A 15921-nucleotide genomic window follows, 5' to 3' on the forward strand; every position below is an offset into this window, starting at 1 on the left:
GACCAGGTGGAATGTTGTCAGGATTTCTTGGTCGTTTGATCGCATGCTTACTGTCATGTGTCCCTTGAGGGGTAGCGGGGACTGAGTCCCCTATATGAAGCTCTTGGTGTGTGATGGGGAAAGTGTGGGCTTTGACCGGAGGCATCGGTATTGCTATATGCCCATCACATTCACTGATGTGTTGCCGGCGATCTCCACTACGGATGTTGGTTGTGCCTTCTGTCTCTTTTCAGGTCACTCGTGAACAAGATGAAGAAGGCTTCCTCTTTGTCTTCTGATGATGAGTCTTCTAGCCAGTGTCTGTGTCCTTGCAGATATTTGCCAGCTCTGTTCCTTCCACCTTTTCCCATACAGCCGATGGAGGTGCACATCTCAGAAACATTGCACACTCATCTCCTAGCGAGCGTGGTGCGGTCCAGAGTCACTCAGTAGGCAGGGCATGTCACACAGCTGCAGGCCGGAGGTGTCATAGGCCATGACTGGAGGGCAGCGCTGGTAATGGCGGTGATCGGGTGCATTTGGAGGCATCGTGGGGCGAGGTGCACAGGTCTCGCTGCTTCGACAGGCAGCGACCTCATTCGCAGCTCTCAACAGCCCTGGGGCACAGCACGATCTGCGCAGTGCAGCTGGCACGTGTGAGCAGGACCGCAGAGCCAGCAGTGCATGGGTGCATCTTGAGCTGGCGGGATCTTTGCTGGGATGTCCTTATTTGCAGCAGCAGCGGCATGTGTGGTAAATCCTCGTAGCCAATGTCGCAGGCCACCTTGGCATCACGTGGCTACCTCAGCTGTACTGTATACACCCGCTGACACCAATGAATACACACACACTCTGGATAATGGTATGGGCGAAAGACCTTGTGCGGTCTACGACCCCTTTATTATATAGCCTTTGTCCACACCTGGCCAGGGGACGTACAACGGTGCACATCCGGGGCAGTGAGTCACCACGGGGTGGTACAGGTGGCTCACTACAGTATTCATAGCCACACCCCCTTTGAAACCACACAGATACCAATGCCCTGCTAAAGGACACTACAGTCTAATTGGAATGGGACCAAGGACCTTCGGAGAGAGTTCAGCCTGAGACCCTGTTGGAGGGCCTCCAGACAGAGGGTTTCTGGAACCATCCATAACCCCTCCCACAGGTCAGAGGAGATGGGCAGGGAGTTGCGCGTATGTCAAATTACGCACATGTAGTGCATACATTGAAGGCTTTTTGCTTCTGCTCTTGTTTCAATAACATGGAATAAATGCACGGGAAGAAAGGCTGCTTCATTTGCATGTTGCCGCACCCCGCCAAGTTGGGAACACCCCTATACCATTGCAGAGGAACTTCATTTGAGAAAAGCACATTATGCAAGGGAAGGTAAAACCAGCTGCAGCCACTTGTACCATTTACAAGGTGTTCACCCCAATTGTGCTCTTGGCTCCAGGTGGCTCATGATTGCCCAATTTACTCAATCAGTTGAGCAACGTGTGAAGGACGGGAGGATGCCCTCTTTGGTTTTAACCTGGGGCCTTACACTAGCACCTAGTTCCCTGACCTACTAAACTTCTAGCTCCCTTCTGCATCTGGCTCCACTTTACTAACAGTAGTAGTTCTCACCCCCTGCATTAAATAAGGGCACATCTGACCATGTGTGGCGTCCATTAGACAACTCACGACCACGGTCACTTGTCTCCCACGGCTTCATATGTGCTGGTGGTTGCACTGGCATGTATTTCTGGGGAGCAGGATTAATTTTTCCTCATCAGAGATGAATCCAGAGTAAGAGAGGGACAGAAAAGGAAGATAGGAAAACTGTGTCAAAGGGAGATAACAAAGATGGAAAATAATCACACGAGGGAGATGTGCATGTCCTTCTCCTGCTAGGTGATGGGGCGGGGGAGACTTACATTCCAGGCCAGTAAGAACCAGTTGGTACGCCATGGTGATGGCTTGTGGGTCTGTAACCTTCAGGCAGTTCGCCATGGCCTTGGTGTCACTCACGGTGCACCCCACTTTCTGTGCTAGCTGAAAGAACAGAAAAACAGATCACAGAATAGTCAGAGGCTGAGGAAAGCAAAAGCCAGGCCACAGTAAAGCAAAAGGCCGAGGGGAGCAAAAGCAAGGCCAAAGTAAAGTGAAAGCTTAAGGGGATCAAAAGGCAGGTCACAGAATGGTCAAAGGCTGAGGGGAGCAAAAGTCAGATCACAGTAAAGTAAAAGGCTGAGGGGAGCAAAAGCCAGATCACAGTAAAGTAAAAGGCTGAGGGGAGCGAAAGCAAGGTCACAGTAAAAATGGACACTGACAATGGGGTAGTGTTATAACAAAGTCATGCCGACACAATTGAAGAAGGAATTGTATGCTTTAATAGAATTCGGTACATACAAGGAGAAACACCCCAGCCACCAAGCTCCTACAGGAACCGCCACCATTCGCCGCAAACGTCCTCTCAGGGAACCTTTAATCCCCAGGATTCTAGAGGCATACACATCTCTAATGTAACAGGGCACGTGGTGAAGCTCAGTTACCACACATCTCCCTCCCTTTACAATGAACACAAACTATGTAACTTCCTAAAACAAATAGTAAAAAAATAAATAAACTGAAACTAACCATAAGGGCCAGATAAACACACAAACAAAATGCTAATGAACTGGTCGAAACCAGTTCAAAGGAAAAAATAATCATGAACACATCACACTAATGGATTGGACAAAGTCATTCAAGTAGTTTGGAGGAACAACCTTTCCGGCACTTTTTCTCACCACAGGGGAACTCAGTGTATCACTGTTCCCATTCTCCTCTATTCTACTGAGGTCACCACCAGAACTCACCCTTGCGTCACCATAAGAAACACCACGGCACACAGCAACACGATTGATATTCCACACCGGGTGTCCGATGTCCTCACCGCATTCTTGAACTGTTTCACAACTTGAATGGGTTTAGAAAATGTATCTCAACTCCCCGGTAACATGATCCTAACCCAATAACCAACATTCACCACTGTGCGCTTGACACGGTTCCTAGAATCAAACAATTGTTTTTTCTGTCTTTCTCGGTAACCGAAAAATCTTCATTATTCACTGCACACTTACACACGACCCAACTGGGTGTTAAAAAGGAATTCACCTTCCTTTTTCTAAAGAGTTTAATATGAGTCGCGCCTGTAACAGTGTGAGGCGCTAGGCGATACACACACACACCTTCTTGTGTCTCCTTCCTCCAATCCAAACCATCCTCTTTAGCAATCCTGATGGTTTCTTTTAACACCCGGTTGAAGCGTTCCATCACACCATCCGTCTCTGGGATATATAAAGAACATTCTGCCTGCATCACACTTCTTTCTGACAAAAATTATTCAATTTCCCTGGACACCAACTGCACATCATTGTCAGTCAGCAATTTGCCAGGGATCCCCTCGCGCCCGAACAGATCTTGTAAGAAAGATATCACATGGCGAGTTTCAATGCCCTTAGTGACGACAATCTCAGGCCGTTGTGAAAACAAATCTACCACCACCAACACACAGCGTGATCCCCACCAATCATGAATGGGTGCCACAATATCCAAAGCCACCTCTTCCCAAGATTTGTTTGTCAAACGCTTCATAACCATGGGCTTTAATCTTGGCTTCAAAATCTTGTCACTCATCATACATCGTACGCACTCACAGACTAACCTTTCAGCCTCCAGATCCATAACAGGCCACCAATATCTTGCTCTCGACCTCTCCTTGGTTTTAAAGATGCCCAAGTGACTCTCATGAGCTAGCTAAAATCTTATGTAGTACTACCAGGGGCACAAGTCTTGTCCCACGAAATAACAACCCATTCCTCTCTGATAATTCATCCCTAACAGACCAAAACTTCTGAGACTCACCAACAACATGATCCTTCTTACACTAACCTGATCTCAATTTAGAAAACACTTCGTGAATATCTGCATCTCCTTTCACAGCTTTCCGCCACACCTCCTAAGAAATGGCAACACAAACTTCTTCCTCAATTTCACCTTTATCTTGTTCTCCATTAGTGTCATGCTCGGATACTAATCTCGACAATGCATCGGCAATAACGTTCCTACACCCTGGGATGTACTCAACCACAAAATTGTATTCCTGCAGAGCCACAATCCAGCGAGTAATTCTCCCAGAAACCAATACCTTTGTTAGAAAATATTTCCCTCAATACTTTGTGATCCGTCTTTACACAAAACTCTGCCCCCCATAAAAACGGCCTCATCTTTCTCATTGCCCGATAAATCGGCAAAGCCTCTCACTCGATAACAGAATACCGTAATTCTGGCTGGACCACGAAGACTTCTGGAAGCAAACATAATGGTTCTGGTGTCCAAACCTTCACCCTGCAATAACACAGCACCTAGACCCTTAACACTAGCAACAGTAATAATGGTGCTCTTCATGCTAGGATAAACTTCTCGTAAACTAGGTGGTTTCTCCAACTCCTCCTTCAACATCTCAAATTCCTCTTCACACTGATCATCCCATAGAAAGGACGCACCCTTCTTCAACAACAGTCTCGCGCTAGAAGACTTGGATGCAAAGTTATCAATAAACTTACTATAGTACTCCGCCATACTCAACCATCTCAACAACTCATTCTTGCTAGACGGAGATGTCAACTGCGTTATGGTCTACACTAAACTTAATATTGGCTTCACACCATCTTTAGACACTTCATGACCCAAATATTCAATGAATGACTGCCTGAATTTACATTTTTCCATCTTAATGGTCAAATTTACTTGTTCCAACCTCTCAAGAACCAACCTCACCCTTTCATCATGGACACTAGTGTCAGGACCAAATTTCAAGATATCAACTTGGTAGATTTTAGTACCCTCCACATCTTTCAAAATTTTCTCCATGGCTCTCTGAAAAACAGAAGCCGCAGAAACTAGCCCAAAAGGTATCTTTTTGGACTGGTATGTCCCAAACGGTGTAACAAACGCTCTCAGATCTCTAGATTCAACCTCCAACTCAATCTGATGGTAAGCAGACTTCAAATCGATCATCGTGAACACTTCTGCTCTCCTCAATGATGCCAACATCTCAATGATGTTTGGGATACTTATCGAAAAATACTCCTTTATTAAGTTCATGCAGATCCACACATAAGCGTAACTCACCATTAGCCTTTTTTGTGATCACAACAGGGGTCAACCAATAAGTCGCTTCCACCTCTTCAATCACACAGTCACTCAACAACTTCTCCAACTCCAACTTCATCCCATCTCTGACTGAAAAGGGAACATTACGCACCTTACATCACTTGGGTTGCACACCTTTTCTCAACTTAATTTTGTGTCTGTAATCCTTGAGACACCCCAACTCAGTCCTGAAAACTGCCAGAAATTGAACACCCAAACTTTAGACAAACTCTTCCGAGCCAACCCGACCATCCTCTTGTAAAACAGCTTGAACCACCCTCTTCACAATTATTGGGGGATCACTGTTGGGGTCAAGCATTACCCCAAGGTCTCCCTGATGGAACCAACTTAGAATACTTTCTCCACGCATTGACACATATATCTTGCCCGGAGTCACTCTATCGTTATACCTAATGGTGCCCATGAAATATCCCCTCAATTTAATGGGTTCCCCTCCATAAGCTAGTGGTCTAATGTCAGATTTGTACAAATCTACCTTATTTTTTAAATTTTCTTCAAAAAACCCATTAGAGACCAAATTGATTTTTGCACCTGAATCAAATAACACTTTGGTAGATTTACCATTGACCAATATGTCATCAATAGGACCCTTGCATGTCATGGCATTCACCTCTATAACTATCTGCCCACACTAAAAATCCACATTCTCACCTTGACATACACCCACCTCCTTTATTTTAATGCCACTTTTGGCACTTTTACTCTTACACTCACAGAAAAAATGGCCCAACTTTCCACAATCTCGACACACCACCTTAAAGGCAGGGCACTCTTTGTAAAATATCAAGTGAGTGGCACTTCCACACCTGAAACATTTCCTTCCATCTCTTGTCTTTAAACTGCTATCAAAACCTTTGTCCATCCTTCTCCATGATGGGACAATCAGATTCTTCTTTGTTGCATCCGCTCTGGCTTTGATGAGTTGTACATCTGCCTTAGAATCCTTCTTGATGACCACCACACATTTCAAAGAGTGTTCAATCTTTTTGCAATTTGCAACACATCCTCCAAAGACAGACCATCCTTTAACCATAGTTCGTCCCTGACCTTTTCAATATTGCATCTGAGCATGAATTGGTCTCTAATCCTCTCTGAAGAAGTACCTACAAACTTGCACGACGATGCTAGTTTAAGTCAGTCACATAGTTTCTATACTTACACCATCTTTCTGTACCCTCCTACCAAAGTGGTACCTCTCTAAAATTGTACTGACCTTGGGTAAGTAGTGAACATCTAACTTTCTAATAGAAATGTCATATTCATTCATATCACATGCTATATCATCAGGATTAGGAGGCAAATGGTCACAAACCTTCTGACACTCAGAACCCAAGCAATGTAACAGCGATGCAGTTTTATGTTCAAAACTCAAAGACAAACCACACTCCCTACCATAACGTTCAAAAACTTTCTTCCATTTGTTCCATTTGATCATGGGTTCACCTGGCAATGATAAAAAAAACTGTGAAAAAAAACTGTGGAGCTGGTACATTTGGTATGATGCACTAGTGACCACACTTAACGAGTGATATTATATTTCACAGATCCCTGAAAATGTGCAAAACTGCAGTAAGAATAAAGTGGAGATGTACACCTTGATTAAAATATAAACGTGCAGTAAACGTATCCACACACATGCACTTTGAAAGAGCATGCATATCACCGAAGGTAATAGGCACAGGAGGAATTCCAAGGGTGCCTATCGCTGAAAGAATATGAAGCCGAACTATACCACTTGACACCAGCAGGCAATACGTAAATGATGAGTAAATGCAGAGAAGCAAACACGCAGTGTACGAGCATGCGTATCACTGATGCTGCACTAACTCAGACAAATGCCTGCGAACAAAGTAACAAGGACCATGAAATGTAGGACAAATTGGCACAATACCTCAAATGCCAATAACGTGTCGAAGTGTGGTTGAAAGGGTGTGCGTATCACCAAAGGTAATAAGCACAGAAGGAATTCCAAGAATGCCTATCGCTGAAAAAATATGGTGCCGAACTATACCACTCGGCACCAGCAGGAAACATGTAACTGATGAGTAAATGTGGAGAAGTAGATATGCAGTGTACAAGCGTGCGTATAGCTGATGCTGCACTCACTTAGACATAGGCCCGCATACAATGTGACAAAGACCAGGAAACACAGAAATTGGCACCACACCTCAAACGCCAAGAACGTGTCGAAGTGTGGATCGCCGTAGAGACTTGATGAAAATCGGGCCACAATGTGCCCAACCACACAAAATGTCCGCCAACGTAGAACAAGGATGTAAGATTTTGTAGGAAATCGAGGAAATACTTTGACGCAGGCTGACAGCCCCACAGGGTGCACAAGAACGCTTGTAAACCGGAATCTGCTTGTGATTTTTGCAAATCGTTCCAGTCACACAGGAGATGGTCACTCATCAGGTAAAAGAAATTTCAGTTATGCGCAAGCCTACATTGGGTACTCACAAATTCGTTGAGTACCAATTTAAGTTGAAAGTTTCCCAGTTGTCGAACTATGGTGCAAAACAGTAGCTTTGCAATGGTGTTTTCACGTGGATAGGATGATCAACATAGCCAGTTCACTTTCTTGTGTTGCGGTGCTCTCGCCTTCATCACAGCCGCGCTTTCAGTCCTTCAGGTCATCACCAATATAACAAAGTCAAGCCGACACGATTGAAGAAGGAATTGTATGCTTTAATGGAGTTAGGTACATACAAGGAGAAACACCCCAGCCACCAAGCTCTTGCAGGGACCGCCACCACTCACCGCAACCATCATCTCATGGAACCCGTGATCCCCACGATTCTAGAGGCATTCACGTCTCTAATGTAACTGGGCCCGTGGTGAGGCCCAGTTACCACAAATGTTCATATGGTTTGATCAATAAAGGAATATTTATTTACTATGTATTGAAAATCTGACTTCTACTTTCCCACTTGTTTTTTGTCACAACAATCTACCACAACGAGCATCAACTAAAAAAAGTAACAAACACATGCAATGGGCACTGAAGCCCCGGTATCGCTTCTGGCTAAACACGGGTTCTGTTCCAAAGCCCTGTTTACCATGCATCAGTCCATCTAGGACCTGGTCATAAGTGTCATCACAGGGCTGCTACTACTCTGCCCCACCTGCAGGAGGTCTCAGGTGAGTAACTCAAACAAACTCCAGACTGTTTAAAAAAACATTCAACAAGACATTTATGGAGCAGGTGCTCCACACATAATTGGACATACAAAACCACCAACGGGAAGTACCCCAGTGCGTAGCACCCCCTTATGCGGCCCGCTTTATTCTAGAATCTATTGGTCTCTGCTCCTGGCGTATGACTGTGTTGGTATTTATACCGTGCTTTCTTACCACTTGCAAGACCCAAATCAACTTGACATTTTGTGCCTTTACCTTTTTAGCCCAGAAGAGAGGGTCCCTTTGGATAGCCCAGGGGGACAGGCCGACGCCGCTCTGGCTGATGGCTCGCTTGTACTTTCCCACGTTGTATGGAGTCAGTGTCTACGGTGTCCAGAGAGGGACAAAAGACAAGAGTGATTACTGATTGTACGTATCGCTCCATTCATCCTACAACACATGGAAATATGGCCCCTCTTAAAAACATTAAAGTGTTTAGTGAACCAGTTTACAATCCCTAAAAAGTCTTTGTTACTTCACATTACCTTTGGTCTAATTGAATTTTCAACAACTTACAATGCTTTTTGTTTTCTTCATGCAAAGTGTTACCCTCGTCCAAGGTGACTCTTCCCAGAATACTGTGCCAACTGAAAACCCTGCCAATAAGACATTTCTGTTCAAAGTTAGGGGGTGTAAAGTTACTAGTGGGCATGGCTTGCTGTGCTTCCAACACCCACAGTGGCAGGTTATGGGGGATATCTCTGCAATGCTGTGCTTCTGCCGGATGAGAACAAGTGCCCAGGAATCAGTAAGGCTGGCACAAGACAATCAGAGCAGCCTTGACATAGTTGGGGTAGTTTAATTTTTCCATAAAATGGACCTATGGTGCCCCAGGCCAGAGTTCTTGAGTAAAAAAGGTGGGCAAAGGCTCGGCTGTTCCAGGGCAGACACTAGTTGCAGTCTACAGCAGACTCAATCAACACAGTAAATCCAACCGGCCTGCACTAGTTCCGCGTCTAAGTCCTAGTGCCCTGAAGTACTCTTTGTGTGTGATTGGACAAAGGATGTGTATTCAATGGCTAGTCTGGTATTTGTCTGTTCAGATTCTAGCAGAATCATGAGTCTTTGGAAAGGGCTCCGTTTTCTCAGCCTCTACAGAAAGAAAAGTAAATAATCCAGGGTGGGCGCCATCTTGTCCTGGCCCGGAAGTGCACAGCTTGTGAACCAGTACTGGGTTTCTGCCAACAGGTGTAATGGGTGGGTGCTGATGTACATATAGGCTGTCCACAGGTGCTACCTACAGAAAGAGTTGGCCAGATTGATTAATGCTTTTGTAGAGCGCAAAGCAGTTCCTTAAAGAAGTAAGTGTGCAGGTGCTGAAAAAACAATATATTCACAATGGAAATAATGGCCTGAAAAGGGCACAGTCTGTGGCTATAAATCGCAGGAGAGGAAAGGTTCTGTGAGTGAATCTCCAGAGGGAATTTTCCCCAAAATGTGGATGTGGCAGTGAATAGACCCTATTGTCGGTTTCCAGAAGGTCGACCCCCTTAACCCATCAGGAATCTTGTGATCTCAACGCCCGAGGCGGATGGTATAAAGAGAAAAGGGCTTCCATATAAGATTTTTTCTTGTTGTGGGTAGATCTGCGGCAGCGGTGTAGTGCACAGGCATCTTCTGGGTACTGGGAGCCAGTGCAGGGTTTTTGACTCTCAGGAGATGGGGGTGGGTTTCATCATTCCTTAGTCCTAAAACGGGTCTGGCCGTCGTATTTGTAGGACTTGAATCTTTTGAATTCTTTTTGGGGTAGACCCACCAGCGAAGAGTTCCAGTAATCCATCTTTGAAAGGATCAAACTTGAAGCAGGTCTTTCCTGGCTGTAGTCGGGATGGATGGGAAAATCTTTCTAATGATTCTTAAGAGGGCAAAGCCAAAGAGAATCATTTATTGATGCGAGACTCAAAGGACAGATTTGAATCAACTATAATCCCACGGTTTTGTGTTTGTTGGTCTGGAGAAGGGGTTCAGCCACATTCGCTAGGCCATCAAGCATGGAGGCAGTCCCCTGTGGAGCTAAAGAGACCCAGTTCAGTAGTACTGCTGCTAAAGACCAGGGAATTGGCAGTCATCAATTTGGCGATGCTGCTACGGCACCCGTATGAGTTGATTGCACCAAACAGGATTACCCTGTAACCCAAACCTGGGGCCAATAAACAATATAAGCGCAACAATGGTTCAGGAAGTAATTAAAAAGAAGAACAGTTGGGCCATATGATGGTCCATTTAAAGAACAAAAATGAATAATGAAGTACCCACAAACGTTTATCAAGAATGTTGTTAATTAACAAATACAAAATACACAAATACACAAATACACAATAATACGTTGGTGCTCTCAAAGGTACATAAACGTATACAAGTAAGATAATACAAACTTAAGTGTAAACGTAGAAACAATGGCAGAGGAGAAGATACTAAAACAAGTTTGGCAGACGACAAAAACAAAACACAATATATGCTTCCTCTTGATTTTTTGCCACGGAACGTGTCGTTGGCCTTTCGACCTTGCTAATTATCAGGTCATCATCAGGACATAATCAAACGAAGAGAGCAACCATCAAATATTCAATCCCATCTGGAAATGAGGATAGTTGCAATACTGATCCCCTCTCAGGCAAGAAATCAATGAGAGTCCCACAGTTGGATCAATCCAACTGTAATTTGAAAGAGACAAGTCTAGCATAGCGTGGCATGAAGCGGTCCAAGGGAAAGATCTCTAAGTAGCCTCCCAGCTCCAAGTCACTTATCTACTTTAGAAGCTTGAATCACTGCCCGCTCTTCTCGTCACTATGTCAGAGAAGAAGTCTTTTCGGACATAGTGGCGAGAAGATCAGGCAGTGATATTTCCCTTGGACCCCTTCATGTACTCTGTTCTCAGATGACAAAGGTTGAAGCCCGTCACGACACATTCCTATCAGTTCTATCGCAGGTGGAAGGAATCCACAGATTTCTTACCTGTAGACTGACACTGGCTCCCCCAGCAGACTCCCCGAAGAGGGTGATGTTATCCGGATCACCCCCAAAGGCAACAATGTTTCTCTTCACCCAGGAAATAGCCATGTGCTGGTCCCACAGTCCATAGTTACCTGATTAAAAAACAAAGGCATTTCAAAATCTATAACAGAACTGTCTCAGCCCAACCTGACCAGACTTTCAAAAGCACTGGTCTGACTTAGAAAAAATAAACACCTTATTAGTTCCAGTCCGCCCCCCCTCCCCCAACATGAAAACTAGAAGAGACAGGCACTAAAAGCAGTAGATGTTAAAAGAAATGCACATCTACTGAGAGACGTTTCAGCTTTACACCTGCCCTGAAGAAGCCCCAATCCTTGCAGGCACAACTTTGGCCATCTTCATGATCTTACCACAACAAGAGACTCATTCATACAAAACTTTTCAGAGTGCGCTAGCATCCTATCCCTACTTGTCAAGAACTTTATTTAAAAAAAGACTTTGAAATATTGAACTCGCTGTGTCTCTCTTCAATGAGCTATTGTCATGACTTTACTCTAAATTCTTAAATCGGCCTGAAACATAGAATGTTCTGGAGCAAAACTTTGTGGATCAACCACAAGCTCATTTCAGTTTTCACACTCTTTTTTAGTCAGCCATCAAATCAGACCATCCTGAGCAAAAATTGGGATGACTTCAAAGCATCTTACAAAGGTGCCACATATCCCCTGGTACTAGCCAACCCTAGAGCCACATATGAAAGTATTGGCCGCAAGTGGCTGCCTCAATAGGCAGGATTATTGCACTGACTCCTTTCCAAAAATCTGCTCAAAGCAAACTAAGACCACCCTAGTCTGTGTCCAGGCAAGTAACAATGTTCCTCCTACATCTTTCCTGTCACTTGTATGTTTTCATATCGAATTCTACAGACCTCGCCTGAATGGCTTGTGATATATTGAACTTAATGGTCCACGTGTACTAAAGTTTAGCCCCGGCGTTCATGCCATGTAAAAGGTAGTGTCTGTTTACTTACCATTGTAAAGACCCGCGTGTGCAGTGCTAACCTGTCTGTGCTGCAGCCCACACTCACTCCACCTCTCACCTTGGGACAGCCTTTCATTACAAGCTTTAGAGCCACAAATTTAGGTGACTTTCATGTCATGTTTCCTGCTTCAGTGGGGCCAGCTTGGAAGAGTGGGGAGTCCCCCACCCCAGCACTTCCTCCTCACATGATGCCTAGTCCAACCTCCTGCCTATGAAATAAAATCATTGGTGAATATCAAACTCATTACTTGGCTTTGCAAACTCTCTTTCCTTGGTTTCCTCAACAACAAATCTCTTCTTTCAGAGCTTGAGTCCCATGTGGCCAGGCCTGCCTTGGAGCAGCATTGAGCTGTTAAGATGTTCATTGGAGCAGAGGAAAACACTGGAGTACCAACCAGCAGGGCGCCTGAATTAACATTTACATTATTATGGTTACTATTGAAGTTGCTAATTTAACTCAAAATGTCACCAGTCTGTGTGGCTGGTGGTGTCGGTGTCATTTCAGGAAATAAGCCTACGGGCCTCAATCACAAAGATAAACTTATATTTTTGAGTCAGTTTACTACATTTTGGTATTCACAAATTACGTTCAGAGTTTTACAACTCTACACTCCCTATACCTGTGTGTGCAAAGTTCTCCGCACCCAGCGACGCCCCAGCAAGGGCAACAAACACCGCACAGATAAGTATAGGGACTGCGGAGTCGTAAAACTCCACACGTACCTTGTGAATAACAAAAAAGTTGTAAAGTTATACAAGAGTGTACGTTTACTTTGTGAATCAGGCCCTAATTGTTATATTAGACTGCCAACTAGTGGCCAGTATGCTTCATGTTTGTACACAGTGGGTAACCCGTTACCCACTGCTGCTATGGCATAAAGGAGCTCCAGACTGTTCCGACACGCGTCTCTGAGAACCAGTCAGTGCTGTGCAGGATCTCTGCTCTGATGAATGGCAGAGGCACAGCTTTGATAGGGGGCGGGGATAGCGTAGAGGGCGGGGAATAGCACAGGGGTCGTGGATTGGTTGGCTGGGGGCCACTTATGTTTTTTCATATTTGGGACGGGAAGGAGAAGCCATGTTACATATGGTTCCTGAATACATTCATGCCTATGCATAGCCGTTGAAAGCAGGTGCAGATGATTTTGGAGGCCATACATAACATACAATTAAACATGGGTGATATGTGAATGATGGGGGATGCTTTACGCCTCAGCACGCTGAGTGGTATCATAGACAACTTGAGCTTTGCTCTCATCTATCTGGCATCCCATAAAATCCCTCGGAGAAATGCATCCCTGTTTTTCACCGCTACCCAACTATTTTTCAATGGAGCTTCCTATGGGTGACCATACACAAGGGAATTGGTGCTCAAAAAGCAGTACACATATTATTGGTTGAGAAAAAGGTCCAGAGCTCACTCTCGCTCCCGTGTACAGTGGACAGACCGAGTTGACCTGATTTCTGCTCATACATTTGCATTGGAAACATCTACATTTTTTGTCTTTGATAGCTTTATTTCGGTCGTTGACCATAAAAGCACAGATAAAATATGTACATACAAGATAAAACATAAATATTTATACATACAGGTAAAAAGTTATTAAACAGAAGTTATCAAAGTTGAAATTTACACATCGATGGTTTAATTGATAAAAGTGGACCTCCTTCGCCACATGCTATGCAAAAAACGGGAAACAGTGAACACGATAGGGGGTGAGGTATCATAACGCAATATCCTGCATGCTTGTGCACATTGTTTTAAGCCTAAATTTCTACATAGTGGCACAAGCCATGATCTACGTATTTCTTTGAAAGCAGGGCAGAAGAATAGGATATGAGCTAAATCTTCTTTGGTTGCGTTACAAGCCGGACAACGTCCCTCACTTCTTCCTGCCCATTTGCAGGTAAAGTCCCCGATTGGAAGGCAACCATGCCTTAGCTGAATATATAACTTTTTGGCAATCGGGGGCTGGATTTGGTCTAAGAACTCCTCCCTGCTGGGTGCCATCTTAACTTGCAAGAAGTCTGTAGTCAGCCTACCCATAGTCTGTGAGCGGTATAGCAGAGTTAGTTTGTGCTGTTTGAGTAGGACTAGCAACTCCGTCTTCTGTACCGCTAAACAGCTCACCCCTGGAGACTCCCAAAGTTGAGGCAGGCCTATCTGGTATATTAAGGCTTTAAGGTGGGATAACCAGGGTATATTTTTGGCCTTCAATTGGTCCCAGATTGCTAAAAATTCAGCTCTATAGTCGTTAAGCTCGGGCACTGTCCATAACCTTCTCCAATATAGGAGGGGTCGGTTTGATAGAAATTCAGAAATGGGTTCCAGGTCTAGATCTAACCTCATGGGGACGAGAGGTGTACTCTGAGGGAGCCCTAGCAAGTTTCTAACAAATGTGTGTTCAGCCTTTGATAGGGGTGATACACGAGTGTGGCCCCAGAGTTCTGCACCGTATGTAGCGGTAGGTCTTGCTTGAACCCTATACATTTCGAGGGCTGGGGAAACTGGTTTGAATTGCGTTTTCCTGTGAAACTTGCTAATGCCACCAGCTACCTGTGTCAACTTTAGGGCAGATTTGGTCACCTGGGGGCCCCAGCCGAAATCTTCGGTCAGGGTAACACCCAGGTAAACAAAGGTTCTGACCCTTTCGAGCGGGGTACCATTCAGAGATGGGCAGGGGCGGGTGCGCTTTGGTGGGCCGAAAATCATGTACTTTGTCTTATCTAAATTCATTTCAAGTCCCCGCAGAGCGCAGAATGTTACAAATCCGTCCAGGACCCTCTGGATGCCTGTTGATGTCCGTGATAACAATAGAGTGTCGTCCGCGAACATCAGAGCAGGCACCCGCCCAGATGACAGGCGAGGGGCGTCATTATTCCTGACCGCATCCAGGTCACCAACCAAGCCATTTATATAAAGGCTGAAAAGTGTGGGTGCCAGGGCCCAGCCCTGGCGTACTCCTCTGGTGACGGGGAAAGGGTCGGATAAATCACCGTTCTTCCCACAGCGTACCTGGGCGTAGTTCCCTTTATGGAACCGCTTTAGAAGCTCTAGTAAATATGGGGGGAGCTTTAGGTCTTCCAATACCCTCCATAGCTTTTCCCTGGGCACAAGGTCGAAAGCGGCCCGTAGGTCAACAAATACCAGGTATAAGCTACAACCCTCCAGTATTACCGTCTTCCAATACAAAACCTGCAACCTAAAAAGCTGGTCCAGGGTCGAAATCCCGGCTCTGAACCCGGCCTGTAGGGTGGTTAATATTTTATTTTCTTCTGCCCATTCTAGAATTCTGTCCAAAATAATCCGACCCATAAGTTTCTGTGAGGTGTCCAAGAGGCTTATCGGTCTATAATTTGAGGGTACCAAGGGGGAACCTTTTTTGAATATAGGGACAATTTCAGCCCCGGCCCATGTGTCTGGGATGTTAGCTCCCTCAAGTACTGCATTAAACAGTGCTGCTAAATAGGGTGCCCAGATCCTGGGTTGGGAGTGGAAGAGGTCGCCAGGGACTTTGTCAAGGCCGGGTGCTTTATTATGGGGCTGCCTGGCGATGGCGTACT

The 15921-nt window shown here is 45.1% G+C and overlaps 1 protein-coding gene across 1 annotated transcript in view; it reads right to left on the bottom strand.

The window, feature by feature from the left end:
* LOC146868874 (bile salt-activated lipase-like) overlaps positions 1-15921 on the bottom strand; it is a 69206-nt gene that overhangs the window by 15379 nt on the left and 37906 nt on the right. The window contains exons 5-7 of the mRNA XM_085613899.1: positions 11317-11447; positions 8578-8685; positions 1899-2016 (exon numbers count right to left, since the gene is read on the bottom strand). Coding sequence (XP_085470025.1) covers positions 1899-2016; positions 8578-8685; positions 11317-11447 — 357 coding nt within the window. The remainder of the gene's footprint in view (positions 1-1898; positions 2017-8577; positions 8686-11316; positions 11448-15921) is intronic.

This window comes from Triturus cristatus, chromosome 1_2, assembly GCF_964204655.1.
Source record: "Triturus cristatus chromosome 1_2, aTriCri1.1, whole genome shotgun sequence".
In the NCBI taxonomy this organism is placed as follows: domain Eukaryota; kingdom Metazoa; phylum Chordata; class Amphibia; order Caudata; family Salamandridae; genus Triturus; species Triturus cristatus.